The sequence below is a fragment of the Bos mutus genome, chromosome 9 (assembly GCF_027580195.1).
Source record: "Bos mutus isolate GX-2022 chromosome 9, NWIPB_WYAK_1.1, whole genome shotgun sequence".
Taxonomy (NCBI): Eukaryota; Metazoa; Chordata; class Mammalia; order Artiodactyla; family Bovidae; genus Bos; species Bos mutus.
The window spans coordinates 95,043,732-95,060,228 of NC_091625.1; the positions used below are offsets into that span (position 1 = coordinate 95,043,732).

A 16,497-nucleotide genomic window follows, 5' to 3' on the forward strand; every position below is an offset into this window, starting at 1 on the left:
GATTAGAAATTTAAAGACAGAAACAAAAATTGCTCCTTCGCCACAGGTAGTCTGGAGTACTCTGTGTCAGACAATTCGAACTGTACTTACCAGTGGTACTGACTGCAGGGCGTACGTGTTGCCTCGGATCACCCTTCTGTCATACATTATGTTTCCGTAATGCACAGGTTCTTCAGGTCTGTAAAAAAGTAAATTCTAAATTATGAGTGTAATGGAGCATTGGTATCTAAAAGTCAACTTTTCATTTTCAAAAATTAAAGTATATTTGATTTACAATATTGAGTTAGTTTCAGGTATACAGCAAAGTATATCAATTATACATATACAATATATATTTTCAGATTCTTTTCCACTATAAGTTATTACAAGATACTGAAAATATCTGTGCTATATAGTAGGTCCTTGCTATCTATTTTATATATAGTAGTGTGTATCTGTTAACCTCAGATTTCCACTTTATTCCTCATCCCCTTTCTTCTTTGGTAACCATAAGTTACTATGTCTGTGAATCTATTTCCATTTTGTAAATAAAAATTCTATTACTTTGGTAGATTCCACATGGAAGTGATATCATATGATATTTGTCTTTGGGGCCAACTCATTTTTAATAGGATTTAGACTAAGGTGAAACTATTTTAAGAAAATAGATTTTTTTTTAGCACCGTTGATAAAGTAGGGAAGTTCCACAATTAGGTGAGAGAAGGAAGATGTTGAGAATTATGTATGCTACATTGTTATGAAGAAGACAAAGGCCATGCAGATGTGTATCTGTATGTATATATTTGTATTCATACACGTGTACATAAACATGGGTGTCTGGAGAAAAGTACCAAAGTATTCATTCAAAGTCATTAATGTGGTTTGGAGGCAGGAGAGGGACAGCAGGTTTGCAAGAGAAGGGGCTAGAGAATAAGGCTGTACTAAGAATACCCACAGGCATGAATGAGTACATATATTTAAAAATTAGATCTGTGTGTGAATGTATACAGAAAGAAATTTGGGGAAAAAAGGAATTAGTTTATAAAAAAGTGGAGGAGAAAAAAAGTAGAGGGAGCCAAGTGCAGATTAATATGGAGAAGGAAATGGCAACCCACTCCAGTGTTCTTGCCTGGAGAATCCCAGGGACGGGGGAGCCTGGTGGGCTGCCGTCTATGGGGTCGCACAGAGTCGGACACGACTGAAGTGACTCAGCAGCAGCAGTATGATTCCATTTCGGAAACAAAACCTTCCATATACACGTACATATGCTCCTCTTTGTGTGCACAAGCAAGAAGCTGTGGAAGAATAAGACTTAAGTTTGCTTACAACAGAGAAGCAGGAGTAGAGATGGGTGAGAGACAATTAACTTTGCCTTTATTACTCCTTATTTGTAATTTCCATTGGCTTCACAAGAATGTATTACTTTTATAAATTTGTAAACTGAAAAATCTAATAGACACATCCAAAAGAACTCCTCTCAAAGGCTTGATTCAGATTGCTTCAATATACCAATCAACTAATTCTCTAAAAAGAGAAATTGTTTCCAAGGAACCACCAATGATTCTTCTGTCATCTCTTGGTGTGATTTAATAGGAAGGATTTGTAAGCAACCACTTCAAGGCACTAGGAAATATTTCTCCAAGGAGTCCCTTTTAAAACCGAATTTAAAACTTTTATAATTTAAACGTTCTTATTTTGGTTTTCTTAAAGTGATAGGCATTTCTTATTAACACATGTCTTTATTGTCAGAATAAGATAATTATGATTTTAGACTCAGCTTGAAATAAGCATCAAGAACTCATGTTCAGCCTTTAATTCAACAATCTGTGTTGAGTGCTAACTATCTGTCAGGTAGATCTTTAGTGAATAAAAGTCATAAAGGGTCTTGCTTCCATGGAGCCTGCATTCTTGGAAAGTTCTGCTGATTCCAAAATTTGAAGCATACAGAAAGAACTTTAAGAGAACCATAATATTTAACGCCCTTTCCAAATATGGATACCTGAATATTTGCAATACTGATGAAGTAAAAGTACAATTTGCGGTCCAACATGGAAGGAGAACCTGATTCCTGTGAAGAGATTTACGTGGCTCCCGTTATGGACACGCTATTGTGAGGTACACCTTTGTATCCCAGTTTCTTGTTATGCATAATACATAATATAAAACTAACTTCACAGCACTGGAGAGTAGGTAAGAAAATGTATGTTGGTGCTCCTAGAAGGTGCCTGCTTGGCACACAGTCGGCCAATAACCACCTGTTGACTCAATAAGTCGTTTCCCTGCACATGTTATCAATCATGCCAGCATCATGACCACTAAAAAGTTAACTAATTCCCTTTATTGCTTCAGTCCTCCACAACACAGGAGAGTTTCTTGTGCTGCTGCTAAGTCGCTTCAGTTGTGTCCGACTCCGTGCAACCCCCTAGACGGCAGCCCACCAGCCTCCTCTGTCCTTGTGATCCTCCAGGCAGGAATATTGGAGTGGGTTGCCATTTCCTTCTCCAGTAGAGTTCCTCAGGGAGGGAATTTATTTCTCAGAGAGCAAGGAAGGGAAAGCAGCATAGGCAGGTTCTGCCAGGGCGAAAGGATCAAGATCCCGCGGCCCCAGGATGAGGAGAGACCCCACAGAGGCCGGTTTGCTCACTCACTGCTGCATCAGGTCGTCCCGGTAACGGCGGCGCTGGCAGGGCAGGGCCCGGGGCCGGCTGGTGTAGGTGTAGGTGGCCATGGCCGGGGAGGCGCGCTCAGCCAACGTGGAGGTCGCGCTCGGGGTCGGCCCGCTTCCCTTTTGATGAAGCTTGGCTTCGAAGCAGGTGGGCACTAGAGTGTCGTGGGAGCCGGAGAGGTGCACGTAGTGCCAAGGGCAGGGATTCCGTGATGCGAGGAGGGGCGGCAAGAAGGGAGGCGGGCGGGCCGGGAGATTGCCAGGGCAGGAAGTAGGAGCTACACAGGGACGGTTCTGGGCACCACCGAACCCTCCCGCGGCGCCCGCGCCGGTTGCCCAGCAACCCAGCGTTCCGTCGAGGGGCGGAGCCTCGGGGCTGTTCCGGCTGGCGGGCTTCCGGGGAAGGTTGCCAGTGCGCCCGAGCACTTCCGGTTCTTGACTCTGCCCACCCGCGTCTTCCTGGTCAACGAGCCTGCGCATGAAGGAGGCGAGCCCGGCGGCCCCAGCAGAGGCCTGAGGAGGGCGGCGATGGTCCCCGGCCCCACTCTCGAGGGGCTCTCGGCGGGGCCTGGGTTGGCGCCGTTCACGCAGAGCCCGCTCCTCGGGGACCGCCCTTGGCCGTTTCTCCCGCGCCTGCCGCCGCGCCTCTGATCGGGCCATCCCCCTACGACCGCACACGCCTGCCGCCCAGCCTCCTATCTCTTGTTACGTGCCAGGGCCGGGCCCGGGGGCTTCCCCGTTGTCTCCGAGCACCGCCACCTCTCCCGCCCCAGGGTCCGCCTGCGTAGCTGGTCTGCCTTTTTCTGCTTTCCTTCCCTGCTTACCGTTCTGCTGCTAGTCCTTCAGGGGGCGGTCCTTGGGCGTGGAGGGCCTCCCCACAGACATCTTTTTGGTAAAGGGCCACTCCAGTATTCTTGCCTGGAAAATCCCATGGACAGAGGAGCCTGGTAGGCTGCAGTCCATGGGGTCGCTAAGAGTCGGGCACGACTGAGCGACTTCGCTTTCACTTTTCACCTTCATGCATTGGAGAAGGAAATGGCAACCCACTCCAGTGTTGTTGCCTGGAGAATCCCAGGGACAGAGGAGCCTAGTGGGCTGCCGTCTATGGGATCACACAGAGTCGGACAAGACTGAAGCGACTGAGCAGCAGCAGCAGCAGGGCGTCTTCTTGAGTCTTTTAGGGTCTCCTCTTGCCCTAAAAATGAAGCGTCAAGGGACGGGTCTGTCCTTAGAAACAGCAAATGCACTGGTTTTAGTGTTGGCGATGTGAAAGTACTGGGTTTGTGTAAGTGAAGCTTATGCTTCCCTGAGTGAACTGTGCTGTTGGAGAAGACTCTTTAGAGTCCCTTGGATTGCAGGGAGATCCAGCCAGTCCATCCTAATGGAAATCAGTCCTGAATGTTCATTGGAAGGACTGATGCTGAAGCTGAAACTCCAATACTTTGGCCACCTGATGCAAAGAACTGACTTATTTGAAAAGACCCTGATGCTGGGAAAGATTGAAGACAGGAGGAGAAGGGGAATGACAGAGGATGAGTTGGTCGGATGGCATCACCAATGCAACAATGGACATGAGTTTGAGTGAACTCTGGGAGTTGGTGATGTACAGGGAGGCCTGGTGTGCTGCAGTCCATGGGGTCGCAAAGAGCCGGACATGACTGAGCAACTGAACTGAACTGAGTGATAACAGTTGTTTGCCTTTGCGTTTGCATTCAGTTAAGTAGTGTGTGGATTTAAATCTGAATTCAGCACTGTACTAGCCCCATAGCTCCTGGCAAAGTAATGTTTTTGTGTTTCATATTGCAGATCTGCAAAAACAATCATTTAATGTCATTTCCTGAGATGCAGCCAATTGGGTGGAAGTTCTTGTGGGCATTTTTCATTCTGAAATGCCTGGAGTATCAAATGGACGTGTCACACTGCTGGTTTAGACGTGTGTCTGGAGTTCGGTGGAAAGGTTGGAGCTAGAGATAAGAATTTGGTACTGTTGAGAGTTCAGAGGGTTTTAGAGACATTAAAAGTAAAAAGGAAAGAGTGTGGTCTTGGTGAAACCAAAAGTTTCAGGAGCAGTAGAGTCACCCTGGTTATTATGTAAGAAGTTATGTAAGAACTGAGAAGTAACCGTTGGGTTTGCCAGCATGGAAGTTGTCTGTGAACTTCACAAAAATAGCAGTTTCTGTGAAGTGGTGGGAACTGAGCCCAAGTGGAACAAAGGGAGGACAGTTTTAGTTGTGAGATGCAGTCTGTAACCACAGATTATTCTTTCCAGATGTTTTGCTATTGTCTTAACTACTTAGTGAAGTGCATGAGGCCTTTGAACGGTAGCAGCTCATGAATTAATAAGTTTTTGCCACAAGGTGTCACTAATTCTTCATTAGCTTTTTCTGGCAAATAGAATAATTGGAGCACAAGCATACCTGTATTAAGGAAATACTGTTTTTTTAAATCACATTTTAAAAATAGATCTACTAGAAGGTAATTGTTTACATTGTATAAAGTTTTCTGTTTAAGTTGTCTCTAGAATATTTGAATAACTGACTTATTGGAAAAGACCCTCGTGCTGGGAAAGATTGAAGGCAGGAGGAGAAGTGGACCACAGAGAATGAGATGGCTGGATGGCATCACAGACTGGATGAACATGAGTTTGAATGAGCGAGCTTTGGGAGTTGGTGATGGACAGGGAAGCCTGGCGTGTTGCAGTCCATGGGGTCCAAAGAGTTGGACACGACTGAGCAACTAACTGAACAAAGAATATTTGACATCTGTGCACAGGCCTAAAAGGACATATTGAATGCAAGGCTGGGAATCAGCAGGCTAGGGTTCTGGATTTAGAGCTCTGGATTGGGAGTTAGAAGACTGGGGTTCAACTCCAGTTTTACACTCACTAGCTGTGTGACCTCAGGCAAAATTTAAGTGATTTTTCATCTTACTGATTTTTTAAAATCTTTCATTATTATTTTAAAGTAACAGTAAATGCCACTTTACTCATCTCACTCAATTATTTTTACATGTCAAAACAGATGTGTATAACAGATGTTTAGAAAATGGTTAAGTGTGATGTAAATACAAGAGTTAAAACAACTTTTATAAAAATCACCTATGCCCAAGTTTGTAGCAGTATAGGTACAGTATTAAGCAGTTGTATTAGTGAAGATTATCATTTGCAATGGTAAGAATCCAGTTTCTTGCTTGGCTAGAAGGGCATGTTTTGAAGTTTATAAGGGGAGTTCAGGTGACTTCAGGAATGGCAGTGCTACAGGATGGAAGGGCTATGATTCAAATTTGATTAAAATCCCTGGAATCAGGGATTTGGATGACAGCAAAGTGAGCACCCCTAACTTCCCTCTGTTTTTCCATCTGATCTTTATCTCTTTGGTTCCAGCTTGCTTTCTCCACTTAATAGGGAACATTGTGATGTTATGAAGGTTGTAGGACATCCACAGTACAGCATCCTGTAGCTTGAGAAGGTGAGAAGATGGAGCTGAAGGAGAAGATGCTATGAATTATCTTGATTTTGATGAGAATATTAATTTCAAATTGATGAAAGCCAATGTCAACTAATACTGACTTTCAAATTAAAGAAAAAATAAAAAGCAAATGTTTTGGATGACCATCAGCAGATGAATGGATAAGAAAGCTCTGGTACATATACACAATGGAGTATTACTCAGCCTATTAAAAAGAATACATTTGAATCAGTTCTAATGAGGTGGATGAAACTGGAGCCTATTATACAGAGTGAAAATATCAAAAGATATTTGAAAATAACACACATATTTTCAAGTGCAATGTGACATTTACTAAGATCTTTGACTTAACCATTGAAAGCCTCAATAAAGTTAGGAGACTGAAAAAACCCAGAGGGTGATTGCAGAGAAGAAAGCATTTAAATGAGAAATTGATATCAAAATAAGAAAATGAAAGATACTTTTAAACATCCCATGTATTTGGAAATTAAATGCCCATTTTTAAGTGATGGGTGTATCTAAGGAGCCATAACAGGGAAGATTAGAAAATGTAATAGAATAAAAATGGAAAGAGAATTTACCAGGATTTGTTGCATGCAGCTGAAGCTGCTCAATGCAATTAAATACAATGTGGAGTCTTGAATAAGACATGAAATCAAATAATGGACACTAGCATAAAATTTTGTGAAATTTGAACAAAATCTGTATCACGTTAATTTCCTGTTTTTTTTTTTTGCAGCATAGTATTTCTTTATATTCTCAGAATTGGATTATATATGCCTTTGAACTATGCCTTTGAATAGTCAGAGGAAGCTGAATCTCTAGAAGTGAGACTGTTCGGCATCCCTAAAAACACTGGCACTACCTATGAATAAGACAGGAAACCACAAGAAAAAGAATACTTGAAAGACAGCTAGATACGACTGAAAGGGAGTGACACTACAGGCAAAAGTGCTTTCTGAGTGCCAGCGATGGTGCTGGGGCGCCGAGAAAAGGACGGTGAGTACAGCTGTCCTCACGGGTCTCGTGCGGTAACCAGGGGGGTAGAAACTTAAAACATTGTGTGAGACGTGTGATAACAGGGTGGGACCGGGTGCTGTAGGAGCTCAGGGACCCTTCACCCATGCTGGGGGTCATGGCAAGCTTCCTGCGTGAAAGGACACTGGGAATCAGGTCGTGTGAACTTGCAGGAGTTTGCTGGATGAAATGAGGGGGGAAGAACACCACGTGTGAAGCCCAAGAGGTGAGAGAACGCCTAGAACCTTGAGGCTCTGAGAGCTTGCTGTGCCTGAATCAACACGAAGTAGGGGGGATTAAGAAATATGTGATTCAAAGGAGATTGATGATGCAATAACAATTCAAATCCACATTATGGAGAAGGTTGTTGAGTATCACATCAGTGATTTAGAGAACCATCCTGAAAAATGTTCCCAGAACTAGAGGAAAGGATTAAAAATATTGACCCTATTGGGGCTTCCCAGATGGCTCAGACAGTAAAGAATCAACCTGCAATGCAGGAGACCTGGGTCGGGAGGATCCCCTGGAGAAAGGAGTGGCTAGCCACTCCAGTATTCTTAACTGGGGAAATCCCATGGACAGAAGAGCCTGGTGGGCTATGGTCCATGGAGTCACAACTGAGTGGCTGAGACAGATGATTGATATATAGCAGAGCAGATAATTCAACCTAAGCCTGCTATTCCTATGGTGCAATAGAAGTAACAACTAGACTTAATTTAACAACTGTTTCCTGAGTTAAGTATTAGTACTTGAATACACATCAAGAGGGTTCCCCACAATCCAAGAAAAACTAATGGCAACGTTTTTACATTACAAGGACATAGAGGACAGATCTTATGACAATTCAGGCAAAAAGAAGCAAATCCCCTTGCAAAAATGAAAATCCCACTGACCTTAGGCTTTTCTGTAACACTCAAGATCAGAAGACAATTAAACAACATCTATTAGAGTTTTCAGGGAAAATGCTGGGAACAACCTCACACTCAAAAAGTCCACTATTTTTCAAGGCAATGGCATTTACTTTCAGATTTGCAGCCTTGCACCAGACATTCCTGAAAGAAATGAAAGTGAAAGTCACTCAGTCGTGCCCAACTCTTTGCCACCCCATGGACTGTATAGTCTATGGAATTCTCCAGGCCAGAATACTGGAGTGGGTAGCCTTTCCCTTCTCCAGGGGATCTTCCCAACCCAGGGATCAAACCCAGGTCTCCCACACTGCAGGTGGACTCTACCAACTGAGCTATCAGGTAAGCCCATTGACCATCCTGTCCCTCATTAAAAAAAAAACAAAAAACTCACAAAAACACTAACAAAAGAGAAGTCAAAATGAGAGCTCAGTAATGAGGGAACCATGATTCAGAAGGACTCATGAGACCAGCCTTACTTTGGACCACAATGTAGCTACTTGGTTGACCTCCGTGTGGTCTGGTCAGTTCTGGGGGCTGAGAGTGAAACTTGGCCTGCAAAGCTTCCCTGAACTGTTCCTCCTGAGGTAACTCCCATTTCCCAGAAAATATATTTCTCTTCCCACATGCTTTACCCCTTGTTTCAGAAGGAATGTCAAGTTTGATGACTGCTTAAAACTGATTCGGTTTCCAACATCTGGTAATATTGTCTTAGCTACTTACCTGGTTGAAATACAATGTCGAGAGGAACTGAACACTCCTTTTCTCAGAACAGATCTGAATGCAGCGTACTGATTGGTTTCACGTCCAAGAGCCTCTTATGCTTTCTGCATCTTTCAAACTCGGATGCTTGCCTGGCTTGTGGTACTCTGAATTGGGCGAGACGAGCAAACCGTGTATTAGCAGCCATTGCAGCCTGAAGCTTTGCTTTATCTCATCTGGGACTTGTGAGTATCCCCTTGTTAACCTATGGTTGGAACCAGCACGTTCATTATATACATATGATGCTGATGTTTAGAAATGTAGCTTATCTCTTTTTCTACTTCTTAAAGAAAATCTCAGAAGCAGATACACAATTTATCATTTCCTTTTCATCAAGGAAGTTAGTGACTCAGTTCAGCAGGAGCGATATTCATAAAGGAACAGGAAAAGGACTGAGAATCATAACATTTCTAGTTACTGTTGCTGTGTAACCGGTTCCCCCAGAGACAAGCGTCTTCAGTAATAACCATTTTCTCAGGGTCCCACATCCTTTGGGCTAGGAATTGGAAAAGGGTGCAGTGGGGGTGGTTTGTGTTTATCCCGTGAAGCCTGGAACCTCAGTTGGTAAGACTGAGTCTCCAGTTAGAGGCTGGAAACTTCTGGAAGTTCTTCCACTCTCCTGTCTGGTGCCTGGGTTGTGATGACTTGAGTGCTCACTGCTCAAAGCAGTTGCTAACTTGCCCAGACTCAAGGAAAGGGTCCATAGATCCCACTTGCAGTAGGAGGAGTGTCAAAAAGAAACGCTAAACTGAGAAGGGGATGGCACCCCACTCCAGTACTCTCGCCTGGAAAACCCCATGGATGGAGGAACCTGGTAGGCTGCAGCCCATGGGGTCGTGAAGAGTTGGACACGACTGAGCGACTTCCCTTTCACTTTTCACTTTCATGCATTGGAGAAGGAAATGGCAACCCACTCCAGTGTTCTTGCCTGGAGAATCCCAGGGATGGGGAGCCTGGTGGGCTGCTGTCTGTGGGGTCACACAGAGTCGGACACGACTTAGCAGCAGCAGCAGCAAACTGCTTCCCTGGTGGCTCAGACGTCTGCCTGCAATGCGGGAGACCCAGGTTCGTTCCCTGGGTCAGGAAGATCCTCTGGAGAAGGAAATGGCAACCCACTCCAGTACTCTTGCCTGGAAAATCCCATGGATGGAGGAGCCTGGTAGGTTATAGTCCATGGGGTCGCAAAGAGTCAGACATGACTGAGAGACTTCACTTCAAACTGCTAATATTGGTTTTCTTTGGCTCATAGAACGGTGTTACGGATTGAATTTTCTCCCCTCCCCTGCAAATCATGTTAAAGTCCTAACCTTCAGAACCTTGGAGATAGGGTCTTTGCAGGTAGAGTTAGTTGAATTAGAACTATGTCATATTGGAATATAGTGGACTCCTAGTCCAATATGATTGGTGTCATTTTAAGAAGGGGAATTTAGGCACAGACCCCTCCAGGCAGGAAGCCCCATGAAGATAAAGACAGTGGTGTGGTGTTTCTGCAAGCCAAGGGAGCTACCAGAAGCTAGGGGAGAAGCCAGGAGAGACTTCCTTACTGCCTCAGAAGGACCCAGCCTGAGTCACACCGTGATCTTGTACTTCTAGATCCCATAGCTAGGAGACCATCAATTCCTGGTGTGTAAGCCGCCCACTTTGTTATAGCAGTCCTAGAAAACTAATTCAGATGTGTTTTAGTTTGTTTATAATTTTTAATATTTTTCATATTTTTGACAAGGAACGTATGTTTCTTTAAAAATGGGGGAAATACATTTATTTAATATAATAATTTCAATGTCTAACTTCCATAAAACATGGAAATATACCAAAAGCTTAACTACGGTTGTATCTGTGTAATACAAGTATTGTTGTTCAGTCGCTCAGTTGTGTCCGACTCTTTGCAACCACATGGACTGCAGCCCACCAGCCTTCCCTGTCCGTCATGGTCTCCTAGAGTTTGCTCAAACTCATGTCCATTGAGTCAGTGATGCTATCCAACCATCTCATCCGCTGCCGCTGTCTTCTCCTTTTGCCTTCAATCTTTCCCAGCATCAGGGTCTTTTCTAATAAGTTGCGTCTTTGCATCATGTAGCCAAAGTCCTGGAGCTTCAGCTTCAGCATCAATCCTTCCAATGAATATTCGTGGTTGATTTCCTTTAGGATTGATGGGTTCGATCTCTCTGAAGTTCAAGGGACTCTCAAGAGTCTTCTCTAGCACCACAGTTCAAAAGCATCAATTCTTCAGCACTCAGCCTTCTTTATGACCCAGCTCTCACATCCATACATGACTACTGGAAAAATCATAGCTTTGACTACGTGGACCTTTGTCAGCAAAATGATGTCTCTGTTTTTTTTAATACACTGACTAGGTTGGTCATAGCTTTTCTTCCAAGGAGCAAGCGTCTTTTAATTTCATTGCTTCAGTCACTGTAATTACAGTATAGGTATTTACAATTATAAACCATTACAAGTATAGGTAATTAAAAAAATTCCTTCTATTTCTCTGTGCTGAAAATGTTTTCTGTCATAAGTGTGTGTCACTTTGTTATGGGAGGGAAAAGAGACCTCAGGAAGCAGCCATTACAGTAGAAAGAGTAAGGGCTTCAGGGAGCTGGCCCTGGGTCCTGCTGTGCTACTTAGTAATTCTCAGCCTGCTTCCTTATCTGAACATGGGAGGAATATTTCTGTGTTGCTGTGATGTGTCAAGGAATGAACATACCTGAAGCACCTAACGTGGTGCCTTATGAGCTCAGCCTTCACTCTCTATAACTTAACTGATAACTTCTGTGACTGTGATTATGGGGTAGGTACAAGACTGAAGTAATTCAAGAGCCATGAATGATTTTCCCTGATAGTGAAAGACTAAGGATGTGAAAAGCTAGGACATGGAGGGGTGGCTCTTACTGAGAAGCAAAGGCCATTTGAGCTAAGAGCCTCTACTTACCCAGGTTCCCCCTAAGGTTTTAGGAAGGATCAGGGCAAAAATGGATCAAATGGTCATGTGGCTTTGAAAAACTTTGCAAAAGATATTTTAAAATGCAATCAGTTAAGACTGCTGTCTCCTTCCACTCTGACCCCCACACCCACCCTGCCCTTGGATGGCCATGGAGTGGCCATGGGGCTTTGGGGGTTGGGATATGGGAAATGGATGCATTTACTTCGGTGAGATGTATTTATGCAGGGTGCTGTCACCGTCTTGAATAGATAAGCCATTGATAGCTGATCTGGGGTACTAGGGCCTTGCAGAGAAATTCCCACTGACCACTATGCCTGCTCACCCAGCTTGAGATGAATAAGAACACATATAAGAACAGTTAAAAAAATTGTTTATTTGAGTTTTGGCTATGCTGGGTCTTCGTCCCTTTGCACGGGCTTTCTCTAGTTGCTGCAAGGAGGGGCTACTCTTGATTGCGGGGCTTGTCTTGCTGTGGAGCGCAGGCTCTAGGCACTCGGGTTCAGTAGTTGTGGCTCGCAGGCTGTAGAGTGTGGGCTCACTGGTTGTGGTGAACAGGCTTAGTTGCTCTGTGGCATGTGGAATCTTCCTGGACCAGGGATTGAACCCGTGTCCGCTGCATTTGCAGGCAGAGTATTATCCACTGAGCCATCAGGGAAGTCCCTGTAAGAACACTTTTTACAGGGCCTTGTGCTGACAGTATGTGGGTACGTGAGGAGAAAAAAGGTTTGAAATATACGGAGCCAGAAAGTGTCTGTGGAAAGATTTTCCAGATTTTCCAGCCTCTATATGAAAGAAACGATCGAGATCCTCTTTCCGCCATCTTTCCGTGCCGCCAGAATGGTGCGCATGAATGTCCTGGCCGATGCTCTCAAGAGTATCAACAATGCCGAAAAGAGAGGCAAACGCCAGGTCCTTATTAGGCCGTGCTCCAAAGTCATCGTCAGGTTTCTAACAGTGATGATGAAGCATGGTTACATTGGCGAATTTGAAATCATTGATGATCACAGGGCTGGGAAAATTGTTGTGAACCTCACAGTCAGGCTAAGTAAGTGTGGAGTGATCAGCCCTAGATTTGATGTGCAACTCAAAAGATCTAGAAAAATGGCAGAATAATCTGCTCCCATCCCGTCAGCTTGGTTTCATTGTACTGACAACCTCAGCTGGCATCATAGACCATGAAGAAGCAAGACGAAAACATACAGGAGGGAAAATCCTTGGATCCTTTTTCTAGGGATGTAATACATACAAATAAAATGCCTCAGAGGACAAAAAAAAAAAAAAAAAAAAAAACGATCGAAATCTCTCTAAATTTGACAAAAACCCTAAAAATGTACTTGACATGACTGAGTTGAGAAGCTGAAAAAAAGTATTCTAAACTATTAATGTTGATGAGAACACCATTTTAATAAAGTAAGCTAAAAAAAACCCAGATATAACTTTTATTCTTTCTGCAGAAAATGTTTATTTTATATAAATGTTTATTTATTTTACAAAATCTTTATTTATAGGAAGAAGCAATTTAAAAGGGTGTGTAGACAAAATCCTATTAAAAAGTGATTAAAAAGGATATGCAGAAAAAGGAACATTAATGAAATGTGTCTAGAGGTTGTTAATCACAATATTATGTAATTTTGAGAGGGGGATTTTGTTTGTTGTCAAACCACTGCTTCATTCAAATGATAACTTATCTAATGTGAACATTAAATTTATAATTTGTGATTTGTTTCTCTCCATATTTTTGTTTGCTTTTAAGTTTGTGTTTGTGAGTTTGCATCCTTGTTCTCCAAAATGATGGAAGGCCCCTCAATACCTGGGTCTGACTTAAGAGAGCCCAGCTTTCAGATTAATCCTTGTTCTTCTCAGAAGTTGTTATTGAATCTGATGCTAATACTGAGTATTGAGCTTCTGTTCCATCTCCTACAGAAGAACTGAAAATTGGAGCAGCTATTTACCGATCATTTCCTTTTGATCTGGAAGGTTTCAGTGGGTCTGTCTAGTAAGACCTTGAGGATGCTGTTCACCTAGTCAGAGTAAAACCATGACTCAGAGTGTGAGAAAATGGCTCTCAGTTTCCTAGGATGTTTTAAATATAAAAACATGCTGTGCTTTTGAATAAAAAGTACAATTTAAAGCCAGTGGATGGAAATTTCCTATAAAAAGATACCAAAACTCCCCTCACTCTTCCTATTCTTAAAAATAAAAGTTGTTTTCGTCAGAGGATCTGAGACCAAAATACATTTTTTGAAATGAACTTGGCAGACTGTGATAAGGCCCATGAGCCCAGATTTCTTACCTTGGGCAGCCCCTCCACCATGCTCCTTCTGAACCCACTGTGCTTGGGTGTCTTACAGTTTCAAAACACAGGGGGAAAATAGACTTGCATGACAAAATTGTTTTTACATATATGTGATTTTAATTTGAACCCAGGAATTACTCTGTGGTTCTAAAAATATTTCAGGTTTGTGAAGCTCTATTACAGATTATTTATAGCAGGTTTATTACAGAAAGAACTTAAAACCAGTGTCCAACCTAGAGTATTTACTACTCACCGCACCGCCCCCCGCCTCCCCCCCCCCCACCCCCATGCTGGTATGAAGAAAAAGAGCATGTCTTCAGAATATCTGTGTTCAAATGCCAACTTCATTCTTTGGCAAGTTACTTAATTTTCTTATCTATAAAATATAGATGCTGATATTCACCATGAACTTCCCCAATGGCTCAGCAGGTAATGAACCCACCCCCAGTGTAGGAGATGCACGAGATGTAGGTTCAATCCTGGGTCAGGAAGATCCCTTGGAGGAGGGCATGGCAACCCACTCCAGTATTCTTGCCTGGAGAATCCCCATGGACAGAGGAGCCTGGCAGGCTACAGTCCATGGGGTCTTAAAGAGTATTGGACAAGACTTAAGGACTAAACAATTTGAAAATTTAGCTCTCCAGGCCAGTATCATGCTTTGCTCCACCCTAGATGCCTTCTGGGTGCATATTTGGGGGTGGCTCCAGTGGCTGCTGGCTTAGTGGCCGCAACATCCTTTGTTGAATGATATGGCAAGCAACGTTTTTTCATCCACAGAGGCAAGGGTATTAAATAAGATGACATTTTTAAAGCCTGGGCATTTGATAATATGAGCAGGGGCCAGCAGATGGTAGTTTAAATTTTGCCTATTTTCTGACTCTTTAATTTCTGGGAATGGCCAGACATTTTGAAAAATTACTATCTCCACCATGGGGTTGCATAGTCAGACATAAACATTCATGAATTATACCAACATTCACAAATTAGATTCGAAACAGGACTCAAACAATTTGTTTAAATGCTAATGTAACAAGAGGAATTGCATGCATGCAAATGAACACCTGTGAAAATTCTTAGGCAAGAGCTGCTAAGTTTAGCAACATTGGGTTAGCCATTTGAGAGCGGGAATCTCTTTTGGGGCCAGATGTCCAGTTTTGAAAGCTGTACTGTGTTGGGCACTGGGAAAATAAAGAAGCCTCCTGACTGCTCCTCATATGAGCACGAGAACCCAATGCAGCGAACGGCGGCCTGAAGCAGGTTAGGCTCCTTGCCTGTGGCCTGTGTGTGTGTGCGTGGTCAGTTGTATCTGACTCTTTCCCACCCCATGGACTGTAGCCCATCAGGCTCCTTTGTCCTTGGGAGTTTCTAGGCAAGATTACTGAAGTGGGTTGCCATTTCCTCCTCCAGGGCATCTTCCCAACTCAGGGATCGAACCTGTATCTCCTGCATTGGCAGGTGGATTCTTTACCACTGAGTCACCTGGCAAGACCAGTTTTACAGATGGCTTTATTGCTTGGCTCTGATGGAATGTTTGTTGAACAGACAAACAATTCCTATTTTTAAAGGAGTTGTTGACTTTATAATTAAAAATCCCAGAAGGAATACATTAAGGTCGTGTGCATCTCAGTGTGTTTTGAGGACTGTGGATGTTCGCTGTAACTTTCAGGATTTAGACATTTAAATCTTGCCATAGAAAATATTTCTGAGCAATGAATGCATTGCTATCCAAGTGTCGTATCACCTACAATTCTGCCAGAAACCAAGCTACGCTTTTTCTCATTTCCCAATACCTACATATCCATTAGGTGAGGACCTCCAGTTGTTTCTGGTTCCTTAAGACATTAATATATGTTTTGTAATGTTTGTTTGGGCTGCATTGCCTTTTTACAGGCTGCTCAATTTTTATGTGTGTAAATGCCTCCATATACTTTAAATATGGAACATGCAGAAAGATGACATCTTATCCCTTCAATAAGCCTACTGGGGAGTGCGGGGGGAGGTTGTCAGAAACACCCGCCTAAGGCTGAGAGTTCTTTGTTAGGTGTTGCACACACATTGGAGAAGACACATGCCCAGTGGTGTGGCGGAATGGGCACTGAATGGACCCACCCCCCAGCACAGTGCAACTATAAACTCCAGACAATCCACAAAGATCAACAAAGGGATATGGAGAGTGAACAAAGGGATACGCAGGCAGAGGGGAGTTGAACGTCAGAGGAAGGTGTGTATTTCCCGGCATCAGCTCTGGCTGGAGGATGGGACGTGGTCAGAAAGGGTGTGTGACGGACTGAAACTCCAGTGGAAGGTCTGCCGTGTTCTGGCCCAAGGAAGCAGAGGGCGGAGCCTGGGGCGGTCACAGCAGTGAGAAAGTGAGGGATCGCCCAGAAGAGAGCTGACCTGGGTTCTGTGTTTGAACACTGCACAAGGCAGACTTGGGTTTGGAGTACAGCTGGTTATCTGCGGGT

At 43.5% G+C, this 16,497-nt stretch overlaps 1 protein-coding gene and 1 pseudogene across 4 annotated transcripts in view; one reads left to right on the forward strand and one right to left on the reverse strand.

Annotated features, from left to right (window-relative positions):
• RSPH3 (radial spoke head 3) overlaps positions 1 to 3,478 on the reverse strand; it is a 43,223-nt gene extending 39,745 nt beyond the window's left edge. For all 4 annotated transcript variants that reach the window (XR_011465432.1, XM_070376970.1, XM_070376971.1 and 1 more), the window contains exons 1-2: positions 2,628 to 3,478; positions 91 to 178 (exon numbers count right to left, since the gene is read on the reverse strand). Coding sequence is in view for 3 of the 4 variants with exons in the window: in XM_070376970.1 (XP_070233071.1) it covers positions 91 to 178; positions 2,628 to 3,304 (765 nt within the window). In the remaining variant the exon portion in view is untranslated. The remainder of the gene's footprint in view (positions 1 to 90; positions 179 to 2,627) is intronic.
• A 12-nt stretch (positions 3,479 to 3,490) lies between these two features.
• On the forward strand, positions 3,491 to 13,469 carry LOC138989187 (small ribosomal subunit protein uS8-like; annotated as a pseudogene).
• The last annotated feature ends 3,028 nt before the right edge of the window (positions 13,470 to 16,497 follow it).